General features: G+C 47.0%; 1 protein-coding gene across 1 annotated transcript in view; it reads right to left on the bottom strand.

The window, feature by feature from the left end:
- LOC139051798 (nose resistant to fluoxetine protein 6-like) overlaps nt 1-8,427 on the bottom strand; it is a 76,010-nt gene extending 67,583 nt beyond the window's left edge. Inside the window, exons 1-5 of the mRNA XM_070528788.1 lie at nt 8,254-8,427; nt 7,874-8,142; nt 7,332-7,483; nt 6,547-6,758; nt 4,476-4,521 (exon numbers count right to left, since the gene is read on the bottom strand). Of these exons, the coding sequence (XP_070384889.1) occupies nt 4,476-4,521; nt 6,547-6,758; nt 7,332-7,483; nt 7,874-8,142; nt 8,254-8,427 (853 nt within the window). The remainder of the gene's footprint in view (nt 1-4,475; nt 4,522-6,546; nt 6,759-7,331; nt 7,484-7,873; nt 8,143-8,253) is intronic.
- Between the last annotated feature and the right edge of the window lie 15,492 nt (nt 8,428-23,919).

Here is a 23,919-nt window from a genome sequence, read left to right on the forward strand (position 1 = left end):
CGGAAATCGTTCAGGATTTTGTCTAGAATGTCTTTTTCATGCTCGAAAAGACATTTCACCGCGAAATTTGCAAACTCCGGCTGGATTTCGTGGCAACGCCCAGGCACCGGGAGTCACATAACACAAGCAGCCCCATCCGAACACAAAGGTTCAATGGCGTTTTGATGACAAACGAGCTCACCGCGGCATCTCGCGGAGGCCGCGGAATCTACGGAGCGCATAGATATATATTCCGAAACTTTATGGGTATAAATCTCATAAACTTTAGATGTGAAAGGTGCATTCACATTTCCAAAGTAGTGCTTTAGATTTTCAATTCCAGAACCTTGTGGGTGTAATGGCGTTAAAAACATTTGACGCCAAAGGTGCATTGCCTTTTCTAAAGTCAATTGCATTGGAACATACAACGCGACAAGCCAAATCAGCACACTATTAAACAAGTTGACTAGGCGCGCAGCGAGGTCCGATGAGACGAACCGTTTTGGTGGTTCATTCGTGCCGTCATGTCACATAAAAATATCAATTTTTTTTTTCACCTATACGCCAAAGCATCCAGGTTAAGACACTAAAGCCAGCCAAGGTAACTGCGTTCTTATTTCTTTTTCTCCCTTTGACTCTTATTCGCGAGAACACATTGAGCGTCTTCAATTTTTCGGTCTCGCTGCCCTACCCGCGGGCTGCCAGAGGCTGCCAGAGCGCATACGTTTATCTCGTGTTGCCCTGACCACCGCGCGGCGCACTTCGGTGCGTGTTCGGTCTGCTCTGGCCAAGTGGATTTTCGCCTGGCAGAGTTTTAGACGCTTTCTGGCTAGCAGACGAAAAACAGAAACAGTGGTCACTCGCCGCCATCACTGTGGGGAGTCAATGGATTGCACCCCGTTCGCTTGAGGACAACCTCTCCGGAAAGTCTTGGCTCGCCGGTGTACGATACCGAGCAGTATGCGTATGGTTTTCTGTGGACGAAGCGTCTCAAATTTTTTTCGGTATTCCTTCGGTAGCCACATTAGGTGCGCAAAGAAGGCATTCAATTGGGGCCAACATATATTCCTTGGGGTTTTTTAATTTCGGTGCCCCGCCCCACTAAAGGAAAAAAATACATTGTTGCGGCGCAGCGAATTGTTGCACGGTGAAAGTTCGATTTTGTTACTTCTTCCTTTGCGGAAAGAAATGGGCCACGGGACGCTTCAGTTGCCGGATACTCATAACATTATTGCGATAGCCATTATATGGGCACTCCAAGCGCATTCCTGCTGTCACCGTCGCCCTCATGTTTCGTATAAAGTCCAAGGGCGATAACATCGTTACCGAGCGCCGCATGCTGTATGTGCGAGTGAAAGCGTACGTGAAGGGGGGGGGGGCTGGAATGGGTGAGACAACGATGGTGACTCAGTTTTGTGTGCGCAAAGGAGAAAAGTGGAGAACAAGCTAGTCATGTTCCGTCGCGTGCGATACATCGGGGGGAGTGAATGGAATGGGGGCGGTTTCTAGGATTCTGTGAATCTGTGATTGCGCAACATGTTTATTTGCTTCGTTTGACGCATTATACACCGTGACTTTTTCTTAGTACGTACATTTATTGCAAACTTATACGTGTATTTAAACTTCTTGTTGGGAGATTTCGTGTATACGTGCAGTGAACTTTGTTTCCAGTGGCACTTTTTTGCCCTTTATCAAGCTCTATCTTCGCATTTGTATATCTCATTGCATCTTCACATTTCTAATGTACGAGGGCTAGTCAAATGAAAGTGAGCCTACCCACCCCACGCAATAATGGTTCGGTTCATTATCTGCGAGGTATATGCGTAGAAGAGAGGGATGTCTCATTTACAAAAGTGACACGCAGGTGTGAGGATAAAGGTTCTGTAATGCTCTCATACATTCGGTTGAACATGGTTGCGTGACATATTGGAAACTCCAAAAGTTGAACAGCGTGGTGCCGTGAAGTTTTTGACTGCTGAAGGTATTCCGTAAAAAGAGATTAGTCGCCGTATGGCTGCCATGTACGTTGAACATCGTATTTCACTGGCCACTGTGAAGCGTCGGAGAGAGTGGTTCAAAGCAAGACGTAAAAGATGCAAAGACGATCCAAGACGGGACTAAAGCCATCGTGAAATCACCCTTGACAAAATTGCAAAAGCTGATGATATGATGACACAAGAACTGAGGATAAGCATCGATGAAGTGGCAGAGCGCCCGCACATCAGTCACAATTCGGTTCCCGCCATAATTCATGAACGTCTTTGTCATCGGCTTTTGTGTGCGCAATGGACGCCCAATATTATGAACCACCGCCAGAAGACGGAGAAGTTCGGCGCTGCCTTGACTAATCTGATCCGGTATCACAATAAGGGTGACGACTTTTTGTCTGCAATTGTGATTGGGGACGAACCATGGTGCCACTACTACGAGGCTGAAACACGTCGGCAAGGCTTACAGTGGAAACATTCAAATTCACCACGCCCAAAGAACGCAAAGGCCATCATTTCCGCCGGAAAGGTGTTGTTGACTTTTTTTTTCGATCGTCATGGACCATTACGGATAGAATTCGCTGAGTCTTGAGAGACTATCAATTGTTTTCGATACTGTGAAACGCCGGAACGGCTGTGTGTTGCAATCAAGAAAAAACGATGTGGGAAATTTACGAATGGGGTCATCTTGTTCCACGACAATGCCCGTCCCCACATCGCTGATGAATTTAATGCAAAACTGGCAACGTTCAAATGGGAAACACTGCAACATCCGCTACACAGCCCAGCTGTCGCCTTGCGACATCCACATTTTGGGCAACCGAAAAAAAAAAACAGCTCAAGGGAACCCCATTCGTGTCGGACGATGACGTGAAAGAGTCAGTTGCAGACTTTTTGAAGCAGCAGCCCTAGGAATTTTATGAGACCGGAATCACGCGACTCCTTAGTCAATGGGACAAATGTCTAAATGCTCATGGAGACTACTTTTAAATAAAGGACCCCGTTTGTCATATATTCGATCTGGCTCACTTTCATTTGACTCGCCTTCGTATATTTTGCAGAACTCCTGCTTTTTAGACGTGCTCTCTGTTGCGACTATAATTTCGGTGTAATTACTCACGATACACGACCGGTGACAACTGCTCCTGCGTAATACATTGGATGAAAGCCAGCGTCGTTGATATTTTGCACTGGCCGTTGCATACGTACATGAATGTAAACACGGTTCTTGAGTGACAAAGTTTCATTAACATATTTGTCCTCAACTTGTTCATTTCATGGCCTTTACATTTTTCATATCAGCGGCATGCACTGCTTTGCTGGTTTCGAACTGATATAGTTCTAAAGTTCGTGTGATATTTTCTTACCTTATTAAATAGACAGAAAACATGGAAGCATTGATATCAGTTATTCTGAACACAATTTTCGGCACATACGAGTACATTCTTTTATGAAGAATGATATATTTTACTTGTTTTTACGGTGCGTAGCGTTCAAGAATTCGTTTGCAGCATTTTTGGCAATGGCAATGCATTTGTTATTTATGTATTTGATTCCTCGCCAAATTGTTGAAGAGGAATCTTTAGCTCGGCCCCACTCCGACGCGGCCTATTTCAATACATGTAAAACGCAGAAACGTTTTTCTGAGATAACCTCTGGATCGCTTTTAATGAAACTTGTTGCATTTGAGACAGAAAGTTAAATTGTAGTGTCTGTTGGAAGCGAAATTTCGATTGAGGACCTGAATTTTGTTTGAAACATTTCAAAAAATTTGAAAGTTCGAAAAAAATAGGAGCACGACGTTTACAAACAGCTCTGCATCAAGAACTGATATCGCGGTTCTGTCAACGGCATCTATTACAACAGTCAAAGCGGACAAATTTGGTATGTCAATTTGTATCTTACGCGAATTGGTTACGTTGTGTACAAAGGTTCTGCAAAAGCCGCGTTTCCATAATACTAAATTTTTTAGATTCATGTGTAACATACCAATTGTGTCCGCTGTAGATGTGCTATTAGATGAAGTTCACAGAATTGTGATATGATTTTTCATTTTTGAGTTACATAGTTCTAAACTAGATAACTTCGTTTCTAAAAATTTGCTAGTTTGGCCAATTTTTAATAAAATATTTACGACCTACATGAAACATTCGAAACCAGCAGTCACTAGAATTCCCTCCCCCCCCCCCCCCCCAATTTTTTCTTTTATATGCAACAAACTTCGTCAAATTTGGTGCAGTGGTAGCCGAGAAAAACTAATCCACTGCACTTCCGCTTACCTCACAAAAGTGTTTTAGAACGGTGTTAACCTCGGCAATACTTTCGAGATTTGAACAAAAAACAGCTATATCGTATTCATAGGCCAGAACGCGTGCGTCACATGCATGAACCCTGAAGCCACTAGTTGTACTGCGGTTTGTAATAAGGCAAAAGCTGATGATGATGAAAAACAGGCTGATGATGATGATGGTTATTATGGTGATTGGCCTGAGTGGAGACCACCCTCACCCTTGCTATCAGACCCAGCCGGTGTAGAGTGGGGAGGGGGGCTGGACTGAAATGGAAAAAAGCGAAATGTTTGAGGTTTGAGGTTTATTTATTGATTTCTTTCTGTACATCAACAGAAATCGAAGCAAAAGCAAAAGGCTATGCAGCCTGACAGAGGCTTTTGATGCTGTATACCCGCCCCGTGGCAATTTTACTCCATCGTCATGGTTCATTAGAACCGTGCGTGCGTGGTTAGGGATTCTGCGTCCGGTGTCAACAAATCAAGAGCCGAATGGACAATGCTAATCACACGCAACAGTTCGGGATTTGCCAGAAGGCTGGCAGCTTTTGTGACAGTGCGGATACGAAATTTCGTGAGCGATAACTTCGTTTATTCGACGCGTGGTTCGTTCATGTGGATTCCCGTTTGCGGGCTAAGTTAAGCCAAGTTAAACGTAGCATGAACATTAAAAATATTCTCGGGTGTTACATGCTAAAACCACAATGTTTTTATTATTGGAACGTGTCCGCCGTGGCCGGGATTCGATCCCGCGACCTCGTGCTTAGCAGCAGCCCAACACTGTAGCCACTAGGCAACCACGGCGGCTTATATATTTACAGCGTATTAGCAATTGGCAGGAGTGCGAAGTACAAAGAAAAAGCTAGATCTACATTGGAATAATGCATACTCGTAGTAGTCGACATTGCTGTATTTATGTATAAGCGGCTTTTATATTGTTACCTAGCTGAGCCCAGTATTCCGGCTAACATGAAAGCCATATCGAGTTTCACTGGTTCGCATCTGTGGGACCAGTGTTACACATTACCCTTGAGACTGTAATGCATCGAGCTCTCTCAAAACATCGCCTTCCGAGACAGTTCATTCATAGATGAGGTTTAACGTCCGAAAGCAACACTGTGACGCTTTAACGGATGACGTGGTGGAGGACTTTGCTCCCTGGCGTGTAACGTGCGCCTACACCTAACCACAAGAGCGTCCTCGCATTCCGCCACCAGCACCATTGTGGCGAGTGCAAGGCAGCAGTACATACGGGATGGGTCGATAGTAAAAACACTTGCGATAACATGCCGTCCGGATTGCTTCGGTGTGTTTATTGACACCATTGGGCCCGTCTCAGGGTAGGAAATGTTCATGGCTTTAGAGGTTCCATCGTCCACACATGTTGCCGGCTCAAAGCTTGCTTCGGCACTTGACAATGGCCACAGCGACTGGCGATATTGTACAGTGCTCGCGGAATGAAACGCGACAGGGAGCATATACTAGAGCCCTGCATATATGCAAAGTACTCGAAAGTACCATGTCATCTCAATAGGAATCTGGACACCGACGGTGACGGGGACTCCGGTCTAAATGTACGCGCCAAAATTACGTTCATGTGATACGAACTGATAAGGGTGCAAACTGAAGTATGAGCATTAGTTAGCCATAAATTGACGCGTTTCATTCCGTGAGCACTGTATGTGTGAGTTGCGATAAAGCTCCACGAAAAACGTTGAGAGCGTAAGTTACAGTAGCGACATGGCCATGACGTAGCGCATGCTTAACTCAAGCACCTTCAAACCGGTGACCTTTCAGTTCATAGCATATCTTTCCCGTGCTCTACGAGTGCTAAAGGTAGCATGTAAAAGGTGCTAAAGGTGTAAAAGGTGCTAAAGGTGTACACGTAAGAGAGTTTATACACAACTTATATGCTCTTCTTCGTTGTCGTTTTCTTTGGTTCTAGGAAGGTAGTCGGGCGTCTTAGTCGCAAGTATTCTGTAAGTGGATACAACCAGGCATCATTGTGAAATTTCAGTAAGGTTCTGTAGTTGCAGTCCTATCGAGCGCCTGTGCTCAAGTCAACCAAAAATCTAGCCCCTCATTCCTGCCTTTATCCTTTTGGCTCAACGGCAGGCTACTTCGTGGTACGTTTTGCTCTGTTTCGCTAATACTAATTTTTCGCTCTTCGCTTTTCATAGACAGTATCATGCAAGCAATGGAGAAGTTTCTGTGGTCTGTGACTCCTGTTCTTCAAGTGACATTCTATTGATACACGCGCCACCCAGTTGCAACAAACTCTGGCCAGCTCACCCGCTCGTGGGCCATGATGAAGTTAGGCAGCATCTCGTCAAAGAATGAGGTGTCATTGGCCATCTTGACGTAGACGTTGCAGTACTGGCCGCGCGCCACTTCGCCTCCGTTCCGGTCACGGGCCACGGTCTCGATGCACTCGTCGAAGGAACCCAGGTCGGACCACGTGCCCTGGAACAGCCCCGTCGGGTACTTGGCGCTTGCGTCGATCACTGCGAGGAAAGATGCACCATGGTCGGCCGGTTGGTATCACACAATTCATCTAGAAACCTAAATGCAACTGCACGTTGCTAAATGAGAAAACAAGAACAAGGCATACCCAGGCATGTGGTCCGCCTATTGACCCCAAAAAAGCAAAATTGACATGTTAACAACGATGGCGTGGTGGGCTAGTTGGTAAAGCGTCTAAAAGGGTTAGCAGTGCACACGGACGGCGGCAGAGAGAAGAACAAGACAAAGCACTAATTGTAGCTCTGTGTCGTGTTGTTCTTCACTCAGTCTCCGTCTTTGTGCGCTGCTAACCCTTTAAGATGAGAACTTCATTCTTTTACCCATGCAAGTCACTCAATGCCCTTAATTTCAAACAATAGGTAACACTCTTTCAGAGAAACGTAGCGAGGTGGTCTGGGATATGACGCAAATTCACTCTAACAAAACAGCTTTACACAGAAGAACGCTACCAACCATGCGAAATCAAATACGCGCCGAGTTGGCATACGTTCCAGGAATGCCGACGGCTCATGGACGGGTAACATGTCGCGTTTGCTCACAACGATGACGCGTACCTACTGGGGGTACTGGTGGGCTTGCGGCATGTGTCACATCTTGGCCCTGAAGCAGTACTGCAACATACCACGACGTTTGGTTTTCCTTCCCTTTTCTGATGGCGCGGTATGCGGTAACTTCTTCCTCCTTCACTTTGTTTACCTCGTTGTGTCTGCCGGAATAAGACGGGCGCGAGGATGACGGCTGGAGGAGAGGCTGTTCATGCATTGACTAGTTAACACGAATGAAGCGCAAGAAGGAACATTTGCGTGGAACGCGTATTTTCGCGATAAATCGCAAGAAAAGTTCAGGGCTCTCTACCAAATAATTTGCATAAAATATTTGTTTTTCGGCTATCCCCAGTTGATAAAGACGAGCTTGGGCTCGTGTTCTCGCGCGATCACGCGATCTAGCGTGCTCACGCGCTCCGCGTGGTAAAAGACGAAAGGGAACGAAAGGACACGTCAGCGGCCAGAGCAGCAGCAGCCACCGCAGCGGATGGCCCCGTTCTACAACGCCATGCAGGGCAGCGCTCCCGTCTCGAAAGATGTCATCCACCCACGAGCACCACATGCGGCCAGCCGTCGTCGGGGCCGGCGAGAAGAGCGCGGTGGCCCGCGCGCCCAGCATCCATCGGGCACCCGGGCTCCTTGGAACAACGGCGGACTCCATCGAGCTGTTCCGGCGACGCGAGGTGGTCCACTGGCGCAGGAGGCCACGCGGCCTCTCCAGCGCGGACGTCACCGCCAGGAGCGAGCTCGGCGCTACGCGGAAGGTCAACGGGTGCCGCTGCAGGAGGCCTCGCACCGGGCCTCGCTTCTCCGCCGAGTGCTAAGCGGACAAGCGGCGGCGTCATCGGCGAGCGGGCACGTGCCGTGTGCATGAACAACGGGAGCACCGGGACGTCGCTCGGGCCGAGGGGGCGTCGCTCCTGTTGCTCGCCTGCGCCCCGGGCCTCCTACTGGCGGCGAGCCCAGTGCACCCGTCCGCGGTGCGCCCCCGGATTATGCTCTCCATCACACCGGGGGTGCCCCTGCCGATGACCTGTCCGCGCAGGCACTGCTCGCCGCAGCCCCAGCCTGCCCGGGCCACGATGCAGCAGCGGTGGGGCCTCATCCGCCGGGCCAGAGGGCGACGTCACGGGCCCTGTTGAATCGCTCGGCTCGCACGACGCGGGCTTGGGGTGTCGGTGCTGCCGTCCTGCAGCACCAGCACCCCGATGTTTTTTGCGAAGACTGCGCTGACTAACTTTTTTGCAGCGTGTTCTTGTGTGATTTTGTGTGTTTCAATTTTTCTTTATTTCAAATTGTACATAAAATGAAATCTATGGCAATGGTGTTTTGTGATTCTTCGCAGGCGACGGTCTGTTCTGAGACCGTCGGTGCTTGGTATTTTTAGCGCCGAGGCGATATACTAGTGGCGGAGATTTAGGTTCTGAAACTTGCTGCGTCTTCTAGAGACAGTGGAGCAACAGTGCCCGAAACGGACTAGCTGTCAATATATCGTGCAACTTGCTGCGTCATCTAGTGACGGAACAATAGGCCACGAAATTTGCCGTGTAATCTAGTCACGCAACAGCAGGACTCTGAAATTTTCTGTGTTGTCTTGTTGTCGGCTTGCTATGCAATTAATGCATTTTCACGACGTCTACGTACGTAGGCGTTGTATGCGGAATTGCTGCTCTTCCACAGCTGAGGTTAGCGCAGTTTCTGCATTTTAGCACTACTGATCTTAAATAATAAACGTAACTTCTGCAATACAGTGTGTAGCTATATTTCTTGAATGCTAATCTCATTACTGTTGATAGAGATCGTGAGATAGGTAGATGTACATACATGTAGAGCCTAGACGTTAATAGATAGAAGATGATGATGATGATGATGGCCTCATATTATGGCTCATACCCACACTCGGGGATTGGCCAAGAATAGCGTGCTGAAACGATTGCCTATTCTATTGCAGTGTTACATATTGGATGAGAAAACAGGAAAGAAAGGGAAAAATATTAAAACAAACAAATTACAAAAGAACAATCACAAGTTATTCCTTTTGTTGGTTGTATCTAACCGCAAACCGCATCAAACACGTCCCTATGGCTGACCCCTATAACTGACGCACCGAAAGATAGTATGATTTCTGATGATAACATTAGCCCTGATTTAGCAAACGGAAGTTCTAGATTTCTTTTTCTTAACAATTTGTATCGCCGACATACAAAAAATAGTGATCTAGTGATTCTGTTTCTTCGCAGTATGGACACAGAGGCGATAGCGTCAGACCAGTCCTGTGTAAATATAGGTTTAAAGGAGGGACACGGCAGCGTAATCTCGTGATCACTACTTCTGATTGTCTTGATGGACACCAATGGATTTTCCATGGAAATTTTAGGTGCTGAAATTCTGTCCATGTCATTATGGATTCATTGACAGCTCTATGAATTGAATATTGTCTATATCTAATTGCTGTTATGTGCACCACTACTCGAAGAACCGGCATCATAGGTCCACTCATGGATTATCGTGCTATTGAGTCTACCATTTCATTTAAATGTAAGCCAAAATGGCCAGGTACCCATAATAGTTTTAGAGAATTACACTGTGGAGGAACTAATGTTAGAAACGTCTTTAGAGTTGCCGAATTGGATGAAGCTGTGGACGAAGTACAGACCGAAAGGTAATCTGGTATAATAACCGCACTTATTGAGTTCGAAGGCAGTTTCCGAAGCGCTAAAATCATTGCTAAAACCTCGGTTTCAAGAACGGGTGTGAAATCAGGCAGTCTCAAGGAGAATGACCAGCCAAGCGGAAGCGAGAAAATGCCCACGCCCGCCTTTTCGTTGTTCGCTTAAGCATCTGTCGCTATTATGTTATTTGTTTGTACGTGCGCAAGGGAATCTTGCAACAGGTTATTTAACGAAGTGGCTGATAGAAACTTCGAGTTTGGGGGGAAAAATGTCATCAAAATGTATCTTAATAGTCTGATTTGATTCGGTTGGTGGAATTACATCTCGAATGTTCACATTACGGCTAACTAATTGTTTTTGTACGAATACAATCTGTGGAGAATGAAAATGAGGCCAATGAGAAAGAAAGAAGGAATTTGGATCATTAGTAAAGGCGTATTGAGATCGTCTAAGCGAGAAGCTGTAAAATTTCAGAAATTATTGAATTGTTAAGATGCGAAATCTGCAGGGCAATTTGGGAGGCGCGCTTCTTGATAACATTAATAGCTACCAACCTGGGGAGTCCCAGAAACAGGCGTAGGGCCTAACGCTCCAAAAAAACCAGAGGCTTCTGCCGTACTTCACGTTTTTTTGTTCATTTATTATTTTTTTGCGCTGTCCGTAGTTTGTGAATTTTGTGCTTGACTATTTGTGGGAAAAACTAGCGTCGTGTGATTGCGTTACTTTTGCGGACAAGACAGCTCTATGAGAGTTGAACATGATAACGACGATGATGAGGAAGATAATGACGATGATGATAATGACGAGGAGGAGGATGAAGAGGAGGAGAAGGAGAAATAAGTGCTATTGGAATATTGACGGGAGGCCCACTGGTCTACTTGGGGGCAAAGGGTGGTGAAGGGGTTCGCGAAATGAAGACACTGCCAGCGATTCACTGAAAAATGCTCGTCCGCTCAAAGCGCCTACGACAACGCCGTGTCTGCAGTGGATGCCCGGCATCTACTCTGGACAAGTGGTGGGACAACGACAGTCTGTGAAAGTGTACTCGGGAATAAGTTAAGAACTGAACAACCTGAGTAATGTGGCTCTTAGGCAATGCTTTCTATAAGTTGCACCTGCTGTATTTGGATGAAACTGGCCTCCATCTTTAGACATACCGGGTGTTTTAGCGAAGACTGTCAATTTTTTTTCAGACTCCTTGTGATTCCTTGTGGCAGATATCACAATTATCACGCTCTTTAACCTTGCGCTAGCCGGCCTAGGCAAGAAATTGGATCAAATCGAGAACGTCAAATACACGATATACGCCGATGACGTAACGCTCTGGGTCCCCGGAGGTAGCCTTGCATCAATTGAAAGCGCTCTGCAGGAAGCGATCGACGTGATCGAGGAATACCTCGCTCCCACTGGCCTGCGATGTTCGCCTGCGAAGTCAGAGCTCCTCGTCTACAAACCATCGAGGAGCAGTCCCAAACCAAAGAACGAAATCAGAGACACACACGTCGTTACTCTAAGAACAAAAGACGGAGGAACCAATCCACACGTCAGCAAAATCAGAGTCCTTGGGATGTTCATTGAGAGCAACGGCTCTAACGCAGCTACAGTGGAGAAGATCGTGACAAAGTCGAATAATGCCTTGAATCTCATACGACGCGTAGCCAACAGACAACACGGCCTTAAGGAAGAAAATCTCCTCAAGCTAACACACGCCTTTGCGCTATGCCACTTCACCTACGAGGCGGCCATGCACAGATGGAAGGTAGCGGAGAAGGACAAACTCAACGTACAACTGAGGAAGCTAGTCAAACAAGCGCTGGGAATCCCCAAGAACACCGAGACAGACCTCCTGCTGCAACTGGGGGTACACAACACACTTGAAGAAATCGCCGAAGCTCAAGAACGGGCTCAATGGACAAGACTCTCTGGAACCAAACAGGGTAGAGAAATCCTAGCCAAACTAGGCCATGACACCACAGTAATCGAGACTCTATATCAAAGCGTTCCGACGGACACACGCAACTCCTACACGGTTCGCCCTCTGCCGCGGAACATGAACCCCACGCACCATCAACCCAGAAGGCTGGCACGCGGATCGTTCATCCTGCGCGAAATACCTGATAAGAAAATCCTAGCCTGTTTCGTTGACGTGGCACAGTACCCAACCAGGAAGGCCTTCGTTGCCACCGCGATCAACAAGCAAGTTCAAGTGAGAAACGCTCTCACAGTCAAGTCCCACAAGTCCGAGATAGCAGAACAGGTTGCCATCGCACTCGCGCTCACAGACCCGACCACCACCCACGTCTACAGCGATTCACGCTCAGCCGTCAAAGCCTTTCAGAAAGGAACAGTTGCAAGACAAGCACTACAAATAATCAATCGATCCGCACCGCTGCAGCATCACACCATCTGCTGGTTCCCGGCACACCTCGGAGAGACCGAGGACGCCCCTCGCAATCTCAATGAGATGGCTCACAGGAGCGCGCGAGACCTAACCTTCCGCGACCCCACCTATTCTGGTCGTGACCATCCCAGCGAGAATCGGGACCCTCCCTCCACATATAACGAGATCATAAAGGACTTTTATGTAGACCGCAGAATATACAGCACACCTCACAATAAGCTCACCAGGCCTCAAGCCCTGACGTTCAGAATGCTTCAAACAAACACGTACCCCACGCAGAACAGACTACATCACTACATGCCTGACCTATACAAAACATCACATTGCGAAAATTGCCATAGCACACTAGACGTACATCACTTGCTCTGGCCGTGTGGTCGGACCCACGCACACAAGGATCAAGACTCCGCCAGGCTACAAGACGCATTACGCAGCACGGACCTGGCGGAGCAGCTCTGGGCCGTCCAGCGAGCCCACGATGCGGCCAGGGAGTTACAACTCCCGGTCCCAACGTGGGAGTAGCCCGCTCTATGGGACCTTGCGCCCCGTAGCTCGCAGGACCTTTCTATAAAGTTACTCCATCCATCCATCCATCCATATCACAATTCTAGTCCATAAGCTGGTCTGCTCGAAGAGGCGGATATTACTTGCACAAAAAATTGCAATGCCTAATCGACTAATTAACAAGAATTTACTATTTACCTATTTCCTTATGGCACATATTGATATTCACAAATTCTAGCCAAAGATTCCGCAAGGCTGGAAGGAATTCTCAGGATGACATCAGTTCCGAGATATTCTATTCCCGAACTTTGCGAGGAAATGCATTGGCGTTCCAGTTACTTTTAGGCTTCATTGTATAAAACGACGTTTTGTTAAGAAATTAAGTGAAACGACAATGGGTCTTTACTGCAAGTTTGACGACGCTTATCTCGTGAATGGTGTCATCCACACAATTCTTTTCAAGTGTATATGCCTTGTAGTCTCACCCACTAGAATCTATAAACTGCAATATGTGGCATAAGGTAAATAGTTGAAACTTTATAAGTGAACGTTTGTTAGTTAGCCGATTATTCGTTTCAATTTGATGTGCCAGTAATGTCCGCCTCTTCGAGTGGACCGGTTCATGGAATAGAATTGAGCGTCGGCCACAGGTAATTTTTTTTTTAATTTCAACGAGGACCTTGAAGCGCTTTATTACATTCCCGCATTATGCCGTGTGGCAACCAAGGCGAAAAAAGAAAAAAAGAACACTAATCAAAATGGGCAACAAACTAGCGCCAATATCATCATGTTGCTAACCTTAAAGCTATGCGCTCAGATGAAAAAATACGAACACTAGATAAATGTTTTATTTCATTTCCCAAGGGCGATTTACAAAATTTTCGCTGCAATACACAGTTGTGTCCTTCTCGGCAACTGACAATTTCATATACTAGGGGCGCTGTACCGTAAAGCTATTCCTGGCTTTTCTAATTCAATTTTGCAATCATCCCTCCGCCAATGGCCGACAGCTTTTTTTAACCACCCCCAATTCGCCTGTCTGTCACGCGACGTCACGAGAACCGCGGAAACTCCCCATCTGATATGATGTGAACAGACTGATTATGCATGACTGCAAAGAACAAAAGAAACATAGTTATTTCTGATTCGACGCCTTTTCGCCATTAGCCCTCGGCTATCGGTCAAAAGTTGTCGGGTTGCCCCACTTCACCTGCCTGTAACGCGGCGTCACAAAACCGCGAAAACTCACCGCGTGAAAGTGACGTGTACGCGTTAAAGTTAGGTGCAGATCACCTAACCAGAGCTGTGTCGCGGATTTTCTTAAGTGTTCATCATTCGCGTCACTACCGGTGAGTGCCTTCATTTCTTCTCACCTCGCACGCAGTGAGGGAATAGTCAGAGGTGTCGACGCTGATCTGTCTCCATAAGTAACATTAGAGAAGTTATCTGGGACTGAAGTAATTGCTGTTTATCGCTGCAGTCGAGTGGTAGACAATAAGAGGGTCCCAACAGAATCGGTGATTGACATTCGCAGGAATTTCCCGTCCATCAGAACTAAAGGTGTGGTCCCTTGTGTTCAGAGTTGAACCTCTGGCATCGCGTGCGCTGCAATGCCATATTCGCTGACGATGTGGCCATAGTACGATGCGGCCAGAGATGCATTAATATGCCGAACAAAACTGATTTTTTCTCTGAATAGCCGCTGGCTATGCCGTTCCGAAAGGAATAAAAAATGGCTGCCGCCGATCGCTCAGGCACTGACTAATCGCACCTGCCGGAGAGCATGGGTTTATTTGCGTGCCATAATACCTTTTTGCGTGGCAGTGTAACGTTTTCGAGGACTTTCGGCATGTTTACGACCTCGCTCAGTCAACTTTTCTTTGCTGATGATCCTTTTTAGCGGCATTCTTAACCTTCCGTTGCATGCCACCGCGATGTTATCGCCTTTGGACTTTATACGGAACGGGAGGGCGACGGCGGCAGCAGGAATGGGCCCGTAGCATCCGTATAATTGAATAATGTAATCAGAGTATCCGGCAAGTGAAGCGTCCAGTGGCCCATCGCTTTCTTTTCCGCAAAAGCAGTAACGACATCGAACTTTCACCATGCGATAATTCGCTGCGCCACAGCAATGTCTTTTTTTTTCCTTCTGTGGGGTAGGGCACCGAAATGAAGAAACGCAAAGTATCTCCACAATCGAATGCCTACTTTGGGCCCTTAATGTGGCTACCGAAGGAATATCGAAGAAAACGCGAGACATTTGGTCCACCCATAACCATGCGCATACTCCTCGGTGTCCTACACCGGCTAGACAACACTTTCCGGAGATGTTGCTCTCAAGCGAACGCGATGCCATCCGTCGAGTCCCCCCAGGGATGGCGGCGAGTGACCATTGTTCCCTTTCCTCGTCTGCTAGCCAGAAAGCGTACAAAGCTCTGCTAGGCGAAAATCCACTCGGCCAGAGAAAACCGAATGCGCACCGAACTGCGCCGCACGGTGGTCGGGGCAACATGAGAAAAACGCAAGCGCTCTGGCTGGCTCTGGCAGCCCGCGGGTAGGGTAGGAGAACAAAAAAATTGAAGAGGCTAAATGTGTCCTCGTGAGTAAAAGTCAAAGTAGAAAAAATAAATAGGAACGCAGCTACCTTTCCTGGCTTTGGTGTCTTGACATGGATGCTTTGGAGTAGGTGAAAAAAAAAATCTTTATATTTTTTATGTGAGATGGCGGCACAAATGAAGCACCTCCACGCTTCGTCTCATCGGACCTCGCTGCGTGCTTTGTCAACTTGTCTGATAGTGTGTTCATCTGGTTTGCCTTGTTACAGTGTACTAGAATAGGGGCAGTGTGTTCAGGAAGCGCTCGCCGCTGAGGCGCTTCATGTAGATAGCACGAGATGGCGCTGTAGGAACATGGGCTGCACGGAACGTACGGCGCAGTGCCGGCGCTGCACGCTGATATTTTGATGATCGTTTTCTGTTCCAACCAAATAGACGTGCAAATGCTCGGCGGATGTTAAGATGCATCCCCGAAACTCCCTACATATAAGAGATGAATGGTATGTGCACTCCTAGCGCATCTCAACACCCATTGGACGCATTTATTAACCTGACAGCAAAGGTTTTGCAGACACAGAAGTAGTGGCGTAAAGCCGTTAAATTTGTGTTGAGCCACGTTGCCCCGTAGCCAGAAATTATTCGACCGGAAAAGTCGGCTCGGATTCCAGGTGCACACATTTTATTTTGCGGTTCGCATTCATAAAAAAGCGGCCGCAGCATCCACGACCCAACGTCAAGCGCTTATTTCCTCAGCCGCTGTTGTAGAAGAGAAGGCAAACATGCACGTACATAGCCCAAAGCCAAAGAGCTTCACTGCTTGGCATTTACCTTCTTTCGCAATAAACATTTGTCCCTCGTTCTGTCCCCCCGCAACTACATAAGTTTATTCGTGATTTTTTTTTATTTCCATCATGAAGCGTTCCCGAACGTCAGGCCCAAGTGCGAGTATGAGACACACCGACATCTTACATTTCTATGGAAGGAATAAAACAGGTAGGAAAGACGCTAAGTAAAGGGCATCTCTGCAAAACTACACACAGTATGCCAAAACACAGAAAAACAGTGCACGTACATTCCTACCTAAACAATGGAGTCCTACAGCGGAATTAATATGCGCAAATATATTGCTTCATTCATTTTTAATTATATTACCAAAATTAGCTTTTTGAATGCACCAGAAGAAGTTGTGCATTCAGATGAAAAAGACAAAGAAGGGTCAGCATACATATGTTGCACCAGCCTGCTAAGAACAGTATAGCTAACTTTAAAGTGGAATTTCTTTTTTCGTCATGCTTCTCTTCACTGATTAACACCTTTTACGTATAAGTGCAGCCTTGTTGGGACATAAAAACGCACAGCTGCTGATGTGAAATCATCAGCATGTAATTTGCAGCATATATGGCAGAGCCAAATTTAAAGCTTTCACTAGAATCATGACATCAACTATGCTGTCGCTACAAAGCTCCTCTTTGCGGAAGAAGGTTGTAAATATATTCCCTCAAGTTTCTCTAGTGCTTCGAAAAGGAACTTGGACGGATACAGCAATCCTCCTCTGTCACAAATTTCGTGAATTTTGAGACTGCTACTGACACTAGAGTTCTGCAAAAGAAGAGAGCGGCAGTCCTCACATCTTTTGCGAGCAAAAAATTTCTGCGTGACATACCCTGCCATATATAACGGATGAGGCGGTCACCGCTCCATTCTTCCACATAAGCCCGGTGCTCTGCCGGAGTATTGTTTAGCCTTTGCTTTACCAGCGTAAGATTTCCAGCTTCAACTAACTCGTCAATTGTGACGCAACGTCCCCTTCCTTGTCAGAATTATCAGGTGAGTGAAGTAGCGATAGCAAATGCTTACTGACCTCTGTGTTCCCTGTTTGCACTGCCTTCGCCAAGATATAAAAAGGCTATTCACAACAATAAAAAATTGAGGCGGCGTTGGGTGATCATTGGATCCGCACGACTACCTCACAAGAAATTCTCCAACTTTTATTGGCTTAGTCTAGATGTCAATAGGTATTTAAAACCCTCTCCTTCCAAGTATTCTGACAGAGCCAAAGTGCTGCACAATGTCCCACGGAGCCCATCTGCCGTCGACTGGCTCAAGCCGCATATTTAGCGCCAGCGAACAGGGACAGAAGGGAGACGACACCACAATGCGCTAACTTTAACAACTTGATTTTCAGGAAACACCCACCTATTTAACCCATGTACAGTTAAATAGGCGGGTGTTTCCTGACAATCACGTTAAAGTTAGCGCATTGAGGTGTCGTCTCCCTTCTGTCCTTGTTCGCTGGCGCTAAATATGCTTTCCAAGTCAGTCTACCAACACGCCCAACAAATGGCAATCCTTTTTCATGTGACTCCCAACGAGACAGAAACTCGAGGAATTCCTTCAGAACCCTTCAGAGCAAGCACACGGCAAGCAGGCTGCAACTGGCCGCAGCACCACAGAGCGCAACACACGGAGAACGCGTCCGTACAACCGGTGCGACTGCAGCGCCGCCGCACACATCCGGGACCTGTCTACGCTTCCGGCTTCAAAGCGGTGCGTGGCGCGCTGCGCCGTATGAACAGACTGCCCCTATCTAGTACACTGTAGCCTTGTTGTGTGTTCCGATGTACGACTTTAAACATGTCAATACACCTTAGGCGTCAAATGTTTATGACAGCATTAAACCAACAAAGTTCTGCAATAGAAAATGCGAAGCACAACTTTGGAAATGCCAATGCACGTTTCACATCAAATGTTTATGAGAACTTCATACCCATAAATATTCGGAATTGACATCCATGCGCTCCGTAGATTCCGCGGCCTCTGCGAGATGTCGCGGCGAGCCCGTTCGCCATCAAAACGACCTTGAAACTTTGTGCTCGGAAGCGGCTGCTTTTATAGAGCACGGACGTTGTCGCAAAATTACGCCCGAGTTCGCAATGCTCGTGGTGAAATGTTTTTTCGAGCATGAAAAAGACATTCTAGACGAAATCCAATATTATTTCTGGCGCCGGGGGTTGGTTTGGTCGGTGGTGCATGGACAGCAAGAAAATATTTCGGGCGGGGGGGGGGGTCTGAAGCCCCATAAGCCCCCCCCCCCCCACCTCCCCTGGCTACGTTCCTGCTCTGCGTCAAACAGGAAAGAAGAGGCAGTGCATTCGGAACAGCAGCATAAACTCGCTCAGTTGCCAACAGTGTCAACGATGGCATCCGCGTTTTCGCGAGAGAACTACACGGCCTTCAAGTGGGGGCCTATGCCGAGCACAGTTGTCTCTAATAATACTTTATAGCACGCGCAAACTGTAAGTCTGATGAAGTTAAACAAAAGCGAGGATCAGTAGTAACTGCCCGTAATATATATTTTAAGTGACTTGATTGCCCACATACAGGAATTAGATGGCTGTACTTACAACAACTGGAAGTCAATTCTAGACCTTTGTGAGCAAGATAACATCGTTATTGTGAATAAAGGGCCTAATTGTGAAGGGCAGATCATGTGGGAAGTGGGCGACCGGCAATGGACCATTGATTTCTTTCTGATTACAGAAGTAATTCATGATAACTTGAGAGAAATGGTCATTGACGAGGAAGGGTATAGCAGCATAGGGAGTGACCATAAATGCATCATTTTGAAAATGGCAGATGTTGTTGGGAAAGAGAGCAACGAGTGCAAAATTGTAGTCCAAATTTGAACGCCGAACGAATTAAATATATAGTCACTAGAGTCATGGAACAACTTGGCAAATGGCCAAGTAAAGAGTAGGAATATAGTGAGCTTTTAGGTGTAATAACGACAAAAATACGGAACGAGGAACAACATGTTCGTTGGGAAGGAAAAAAGAAACAGAACAGCTGGTGGAACAAGGAGATACGAGAAGCGATCGCCGAACGACAGAAAGCATCCCGAGAGCCCAGGTAGACAAAGAAGGCGCAGTTGCCACAGGATGGAGTAGCCAGTAAATGGGAAATATACCGGGAGGAAAAGCCTATGGTTCAAATACTGGTGCAAGCAAAATTAAAAGGTGGAAGTGAACGTTGGTTGTCAGAAATATGTGAGAAAAAGACCGCCGCACCAATAATATTTTGTAACCACATAAAATTATTATGCAGGAAGTCAGCAACAATACAACAACATACCCTAGACGAAGATGGAAACAGACTGGAAGGAGAAGCGGCAATAAATTACATCCCAAAAATAACAGCCGAATCTTTCCAAGGCAATGGCGAGGTTGTATTAGAAGAAAAAAAGAGCATGAAAGAGAACCAGATGGAAAAGGAGCTGGTGCTGACAAATTTCAACTGGAAGAAAGCCGAAGAGAAAATTCCAAAGCGCACAGGAACAGGGCTAGACAAGGTTCCCGTTAGGAGGATTAATGAATTAGGACCAAGAAGTAAAGAATGAAAGCTGGGTAAAAAAACTTCAAAAGATAGACGAATACCAGACGGTTGGCGGTAAAAGTAGATTGAGTTTAATTTATGAAGGTAAGGGGGAGAACGGTAGAATTCACTCGTACAGACCGTTGACCATTACATCGGTAATATAAAGGCTAGAAATGCAGGCCATCAAATTAAAGCTGCAAGCATGGGCAGACAATAATAGCATTTTGGGAGAGCTTGAGCAAGACTTCAAAATAGGTGGGCATTTGGATGATAACTTATTTGTTCTTACTCAGTGTATTGAAACATCAAGAGTAGAAAGCAAACCGTTAGATGTGGCCTTATTAGACATTACAGGAGCCTATGGCAACGTTGACTGCAACATTTTGTGGGATATTCTGGAAGAGGAAGACCTAAATGACGATTGTCTACAGCTTTTGAGAAAGATTTACCTAGAAAGTACCATTTGCGTTGAATGGTAGGGGATGACGAGCGAGGAGACAATTGATATCAACAAGGGACTGAGGCAGGGGTGACTTTTATGCCAATTGTTCTTTATAATGCACAAGGTGAGGATGGAGAGTGCGCTAGAAGGAAGTAATATCGGGAATAATCTCTCATACCAACAGGCGGGTACAGTAGCAGAGCAGCAGCTTCTAGGTTTATTTTATGCGGACGGCATTGTGTTGCTAGCTAACAAGCAAAGTTATTTGGAACGTCTGCCTAATATCTGTGGACAGGAAGACAAGAATTTACGTGTGAAAATTACGGTTTGAAAATTTGTTGTTATGGTATTTAATGAAAGTAGTGAACAGACATTGGCAATACAAGGCCAGGAAATACCTCGCGTAAAAGAATATAAATACATTAGTATATGGATAAACGAATGCGATAGATAGATGGAAACACATGAAACACATAAACAGTAAAGCGGAAGAGAAATGGAGCCAGAATAAAGCACATAGCGCTATGGGGATACAATAAGTATACAAGGTGCTCCTGCGTAAGTGGAAAGGTGTAATGGTTTCAGAACTTCGTTGTGGAAATGCGGTTGTTTGCTTGAAATTAGGGGTGCAATCAGGACTCGATGGGAACCAAAGGTCAGTGGGACGCCTCGCATTGGGTGCTCACGGGAAGATTACAAAAGAAGCTGTGCAGGGTGATATGGGCAAGACTAATTTTGAAGTGAGGGAAGCTCGCAGTAAAATCGAGTATGAAGAACGATTGAGGAATATGGAAGAAATTAAATGGGCTGGGAGAGTGTTGATGAATCTGTTCAGGAAAAACATTGATTCACATTGGATGAAAAGAACTAGGAAGCTTACCAGCAAGTATGCGGCCTGTAGGGTGAGCAACACAGCAACAAAGAAGGTCAAGCGGAAGTCAGACAGGCTGAAATAATTTCATGGGTGGCGGCAATGAAAAATAAACCTGCCATGAGTGACTACTTAAGAGGAAAAACCGAAATCAGGAAAGAAACAATTTATGATAACTCAAAGGGAAGCTCATTACACTTCCAAGAGAGATCAGGAAGCCTTAGGACACGCACCTATAAAACGAGATATAAAAAGGAAGAAGAAGCATGTGCAATGCTGCAGGAACGATAGGGAAACTATGGAGCATGTTTTATTAGATTGTGAAGACATCTGCGCAGTGGTCGATTTAGGCACCACTGGTGCCCTTGAAGCCCTTGGGTTCAGCGAGAGTAAAGGCGATTGGAAGATTGGTGGATGAAAAGTAGGGAAACGAAAAAAAAACGGAGAACTACAAATGCAAAGTTCACAGCAGGAGCTCAGAAAATTTGGTTGTGGGAATTCATCGTGGTTTTCCTTTTCTTTTTTAACATAGTGTAGGACATTAGTAAGTATAATAGCAACAGCATGGTGGCGCGACCCACCACCCCATTCCAAAGGGGACGCTCATAACATTCTTCCATCCATCCATCCTCTAAAATGCGCTCGATGGCACGCCTCTCCATCGGGATGTGAACGGCAGGATTCGGCGCTGACATCAAGGCGTTACCTATAGAGTGTACGCTAGCGTTACCCTACCACGCGTGGTAGAAGAGAAAAACGCAGAAACGGAACCGACGAACTAGTTTTAGTTTCGGTATTGGCAGTAAAGCGTCGCCACGACACTGGAAGCCAAAGGAAAATTCAATACCGCTTGCATATGTGGGGTTCAAAACGGCTGCGCTCACATCGGGCTACGCATGTTTGGTTTTTCGGGTGGACCACCTTCTCAAACCTGCCAGAAACGATAACCACCATCTCCAAGAAGTGGTCCGGCGCCTGTGGAGACCAATTGCATGTCAGTCGGACCATATTTAGGCGTTTTACGGCCGATTTTCTATCTTCAGAACGTGGTGAGCTGCTAACCCTAACTTCAGTTAGGGGAGTGGCGCCGGCGGGCGAGCGCGCATTTGAACATGGTGGCCTTAAGAACTCCGGCTGCGACATCGAGCCCGCGACTTATTACAACGTCGCGGCTTGAAGAACAGATGGATTTCACTGCACCTCAGGTGGGTGATGCAACACCGCACCACGAATGCAATAAGGCAGCTACGATCAACAACAACATGCAAACCGCTATCGTGGTCGACGAAACGTCAGCGGAGGCCGGATGGGAGCGCGTTATTTCTCTGAAGGAAAAGAAAAATCTCACTCAGGAACGACGCTCCGCGCAAGGAAGGGCACTGCCATCAGGTCCGATTACCACTTCATCCAAACCCATGGCGCATCGCGGGCGCCGACGACTCAAGCGTCTTCCGCCGCTACCGAAGAGGGACCTGAAGGTGGTAATCAGACCACACCAAGGGTTACCACTCAAGAATGTTTCCAGTTAGGCCGTGGCTAGAGCCGTCATGGAGGCGTGCCACACAGAACCACCGACAACAATTTTATTCTAAGAATGAAGTCAGGTTCCAACATTGCAGTGATATCAACCACGAATCGGTATACGGCCAAGGTCATAAGAGCCATTAAACCCTTGAACATCAACGGACGACAACACCCGGTCAATGCGTAGGTTACGGCAGGAGAAGACACGACGCGGGGAGTAATCCGCGGGATAGAAGCACACACCCCTTCTGACGTGCTGCGATCGAACCTACGTATCCGAACGCAGGGACTGGAGTTGATCGACGCAAGAATGATGGGCGACTCACAAAGTGCTCTGCTCACCTTTTATGGCAACCGAGGGTCCAGGTGTGTTTAATAATTCGGGGGGGGGGGGGGGCAGGAACTCTGAACACCCAACCGAAATGCGGTACACTTCTGCCGCATCTGTGGCACCGTGGAACAGAGCACCGACGTGTGTCCACAGCCCGACGTACAGGTGTGCCGCTCGTACGGGGTGCGGGAGCACGCCGATGGACACACGTGCATCCCCAAATGTGCCATTTGGGGCAGTGATCATCCAACGAGTGACCGCCGATGTACCAAAAGACTAAAGCCAGTCAGGCAGATATCAAGCCCACGGCCAAAGAAACCAACAAAAACCCAGCTACGGTGTTTCGCCACCCAAGACGAGGACTCCGAGCTGGAGTTCCTTCCGGCCATGGATCGTCGCAGCCACTCCAGAACCCGCTCGCCATCGCGGAGCCGATCTAGTTCCAGGCAGCCCGGTCAGAGGAGACGGTCGCCATCCCGACCCAAGGTGCCGCAACAGCAACATCAGACAAAAAAGAAAGAGGCCCCAAGAAGCAAGTCACCAGGGATACTACTGGCATGCAGCACCCCAAAAAATGATCAGGTGAGCTGGGCGCAAATCGCATGCTTAGAATACACCTACACCAATCACACAAAACCCAGAGTACAAGAAAATAGTAGAAGGAAACAAAATACTTCGAAACAGCTTATCCGAGCTACGAGCCGAGTTTGAAGCTTTTAAGCGGCAAACAAGAGCACATCACAGCAACTCATACAAATTGCGGAGCACACATCCACATCATCACCGTAGACATCACTGCAAAGAAGTACCGCCTCTAACACTCAATCGGTAACGCTGGAACAGTTAGCACAAAGCATGCAACTAATGTTCGCAGAGCTACACAAACTCAAGCGAATGGTAGAGGATGTGCAAACAAAAGCCGC

This window comes from Dermacentor albipictus, unplaced genomic scaffold, assembly GCF_038994185.2.
Source record: "Dermacentor albipictus isolate Rhodes 1998 colony unplaced genomic scaffold, USDA_Dalb.pri_finalv2 scaffold_14, whole genome shotgun sequence".
Classification (NCBI taxonomy): Eukaryota; Metazoa; Arthropoda; class Arachnida; order Ixodida; family Ixodidae; genus Dermacentor; species Dermacentor albipictus.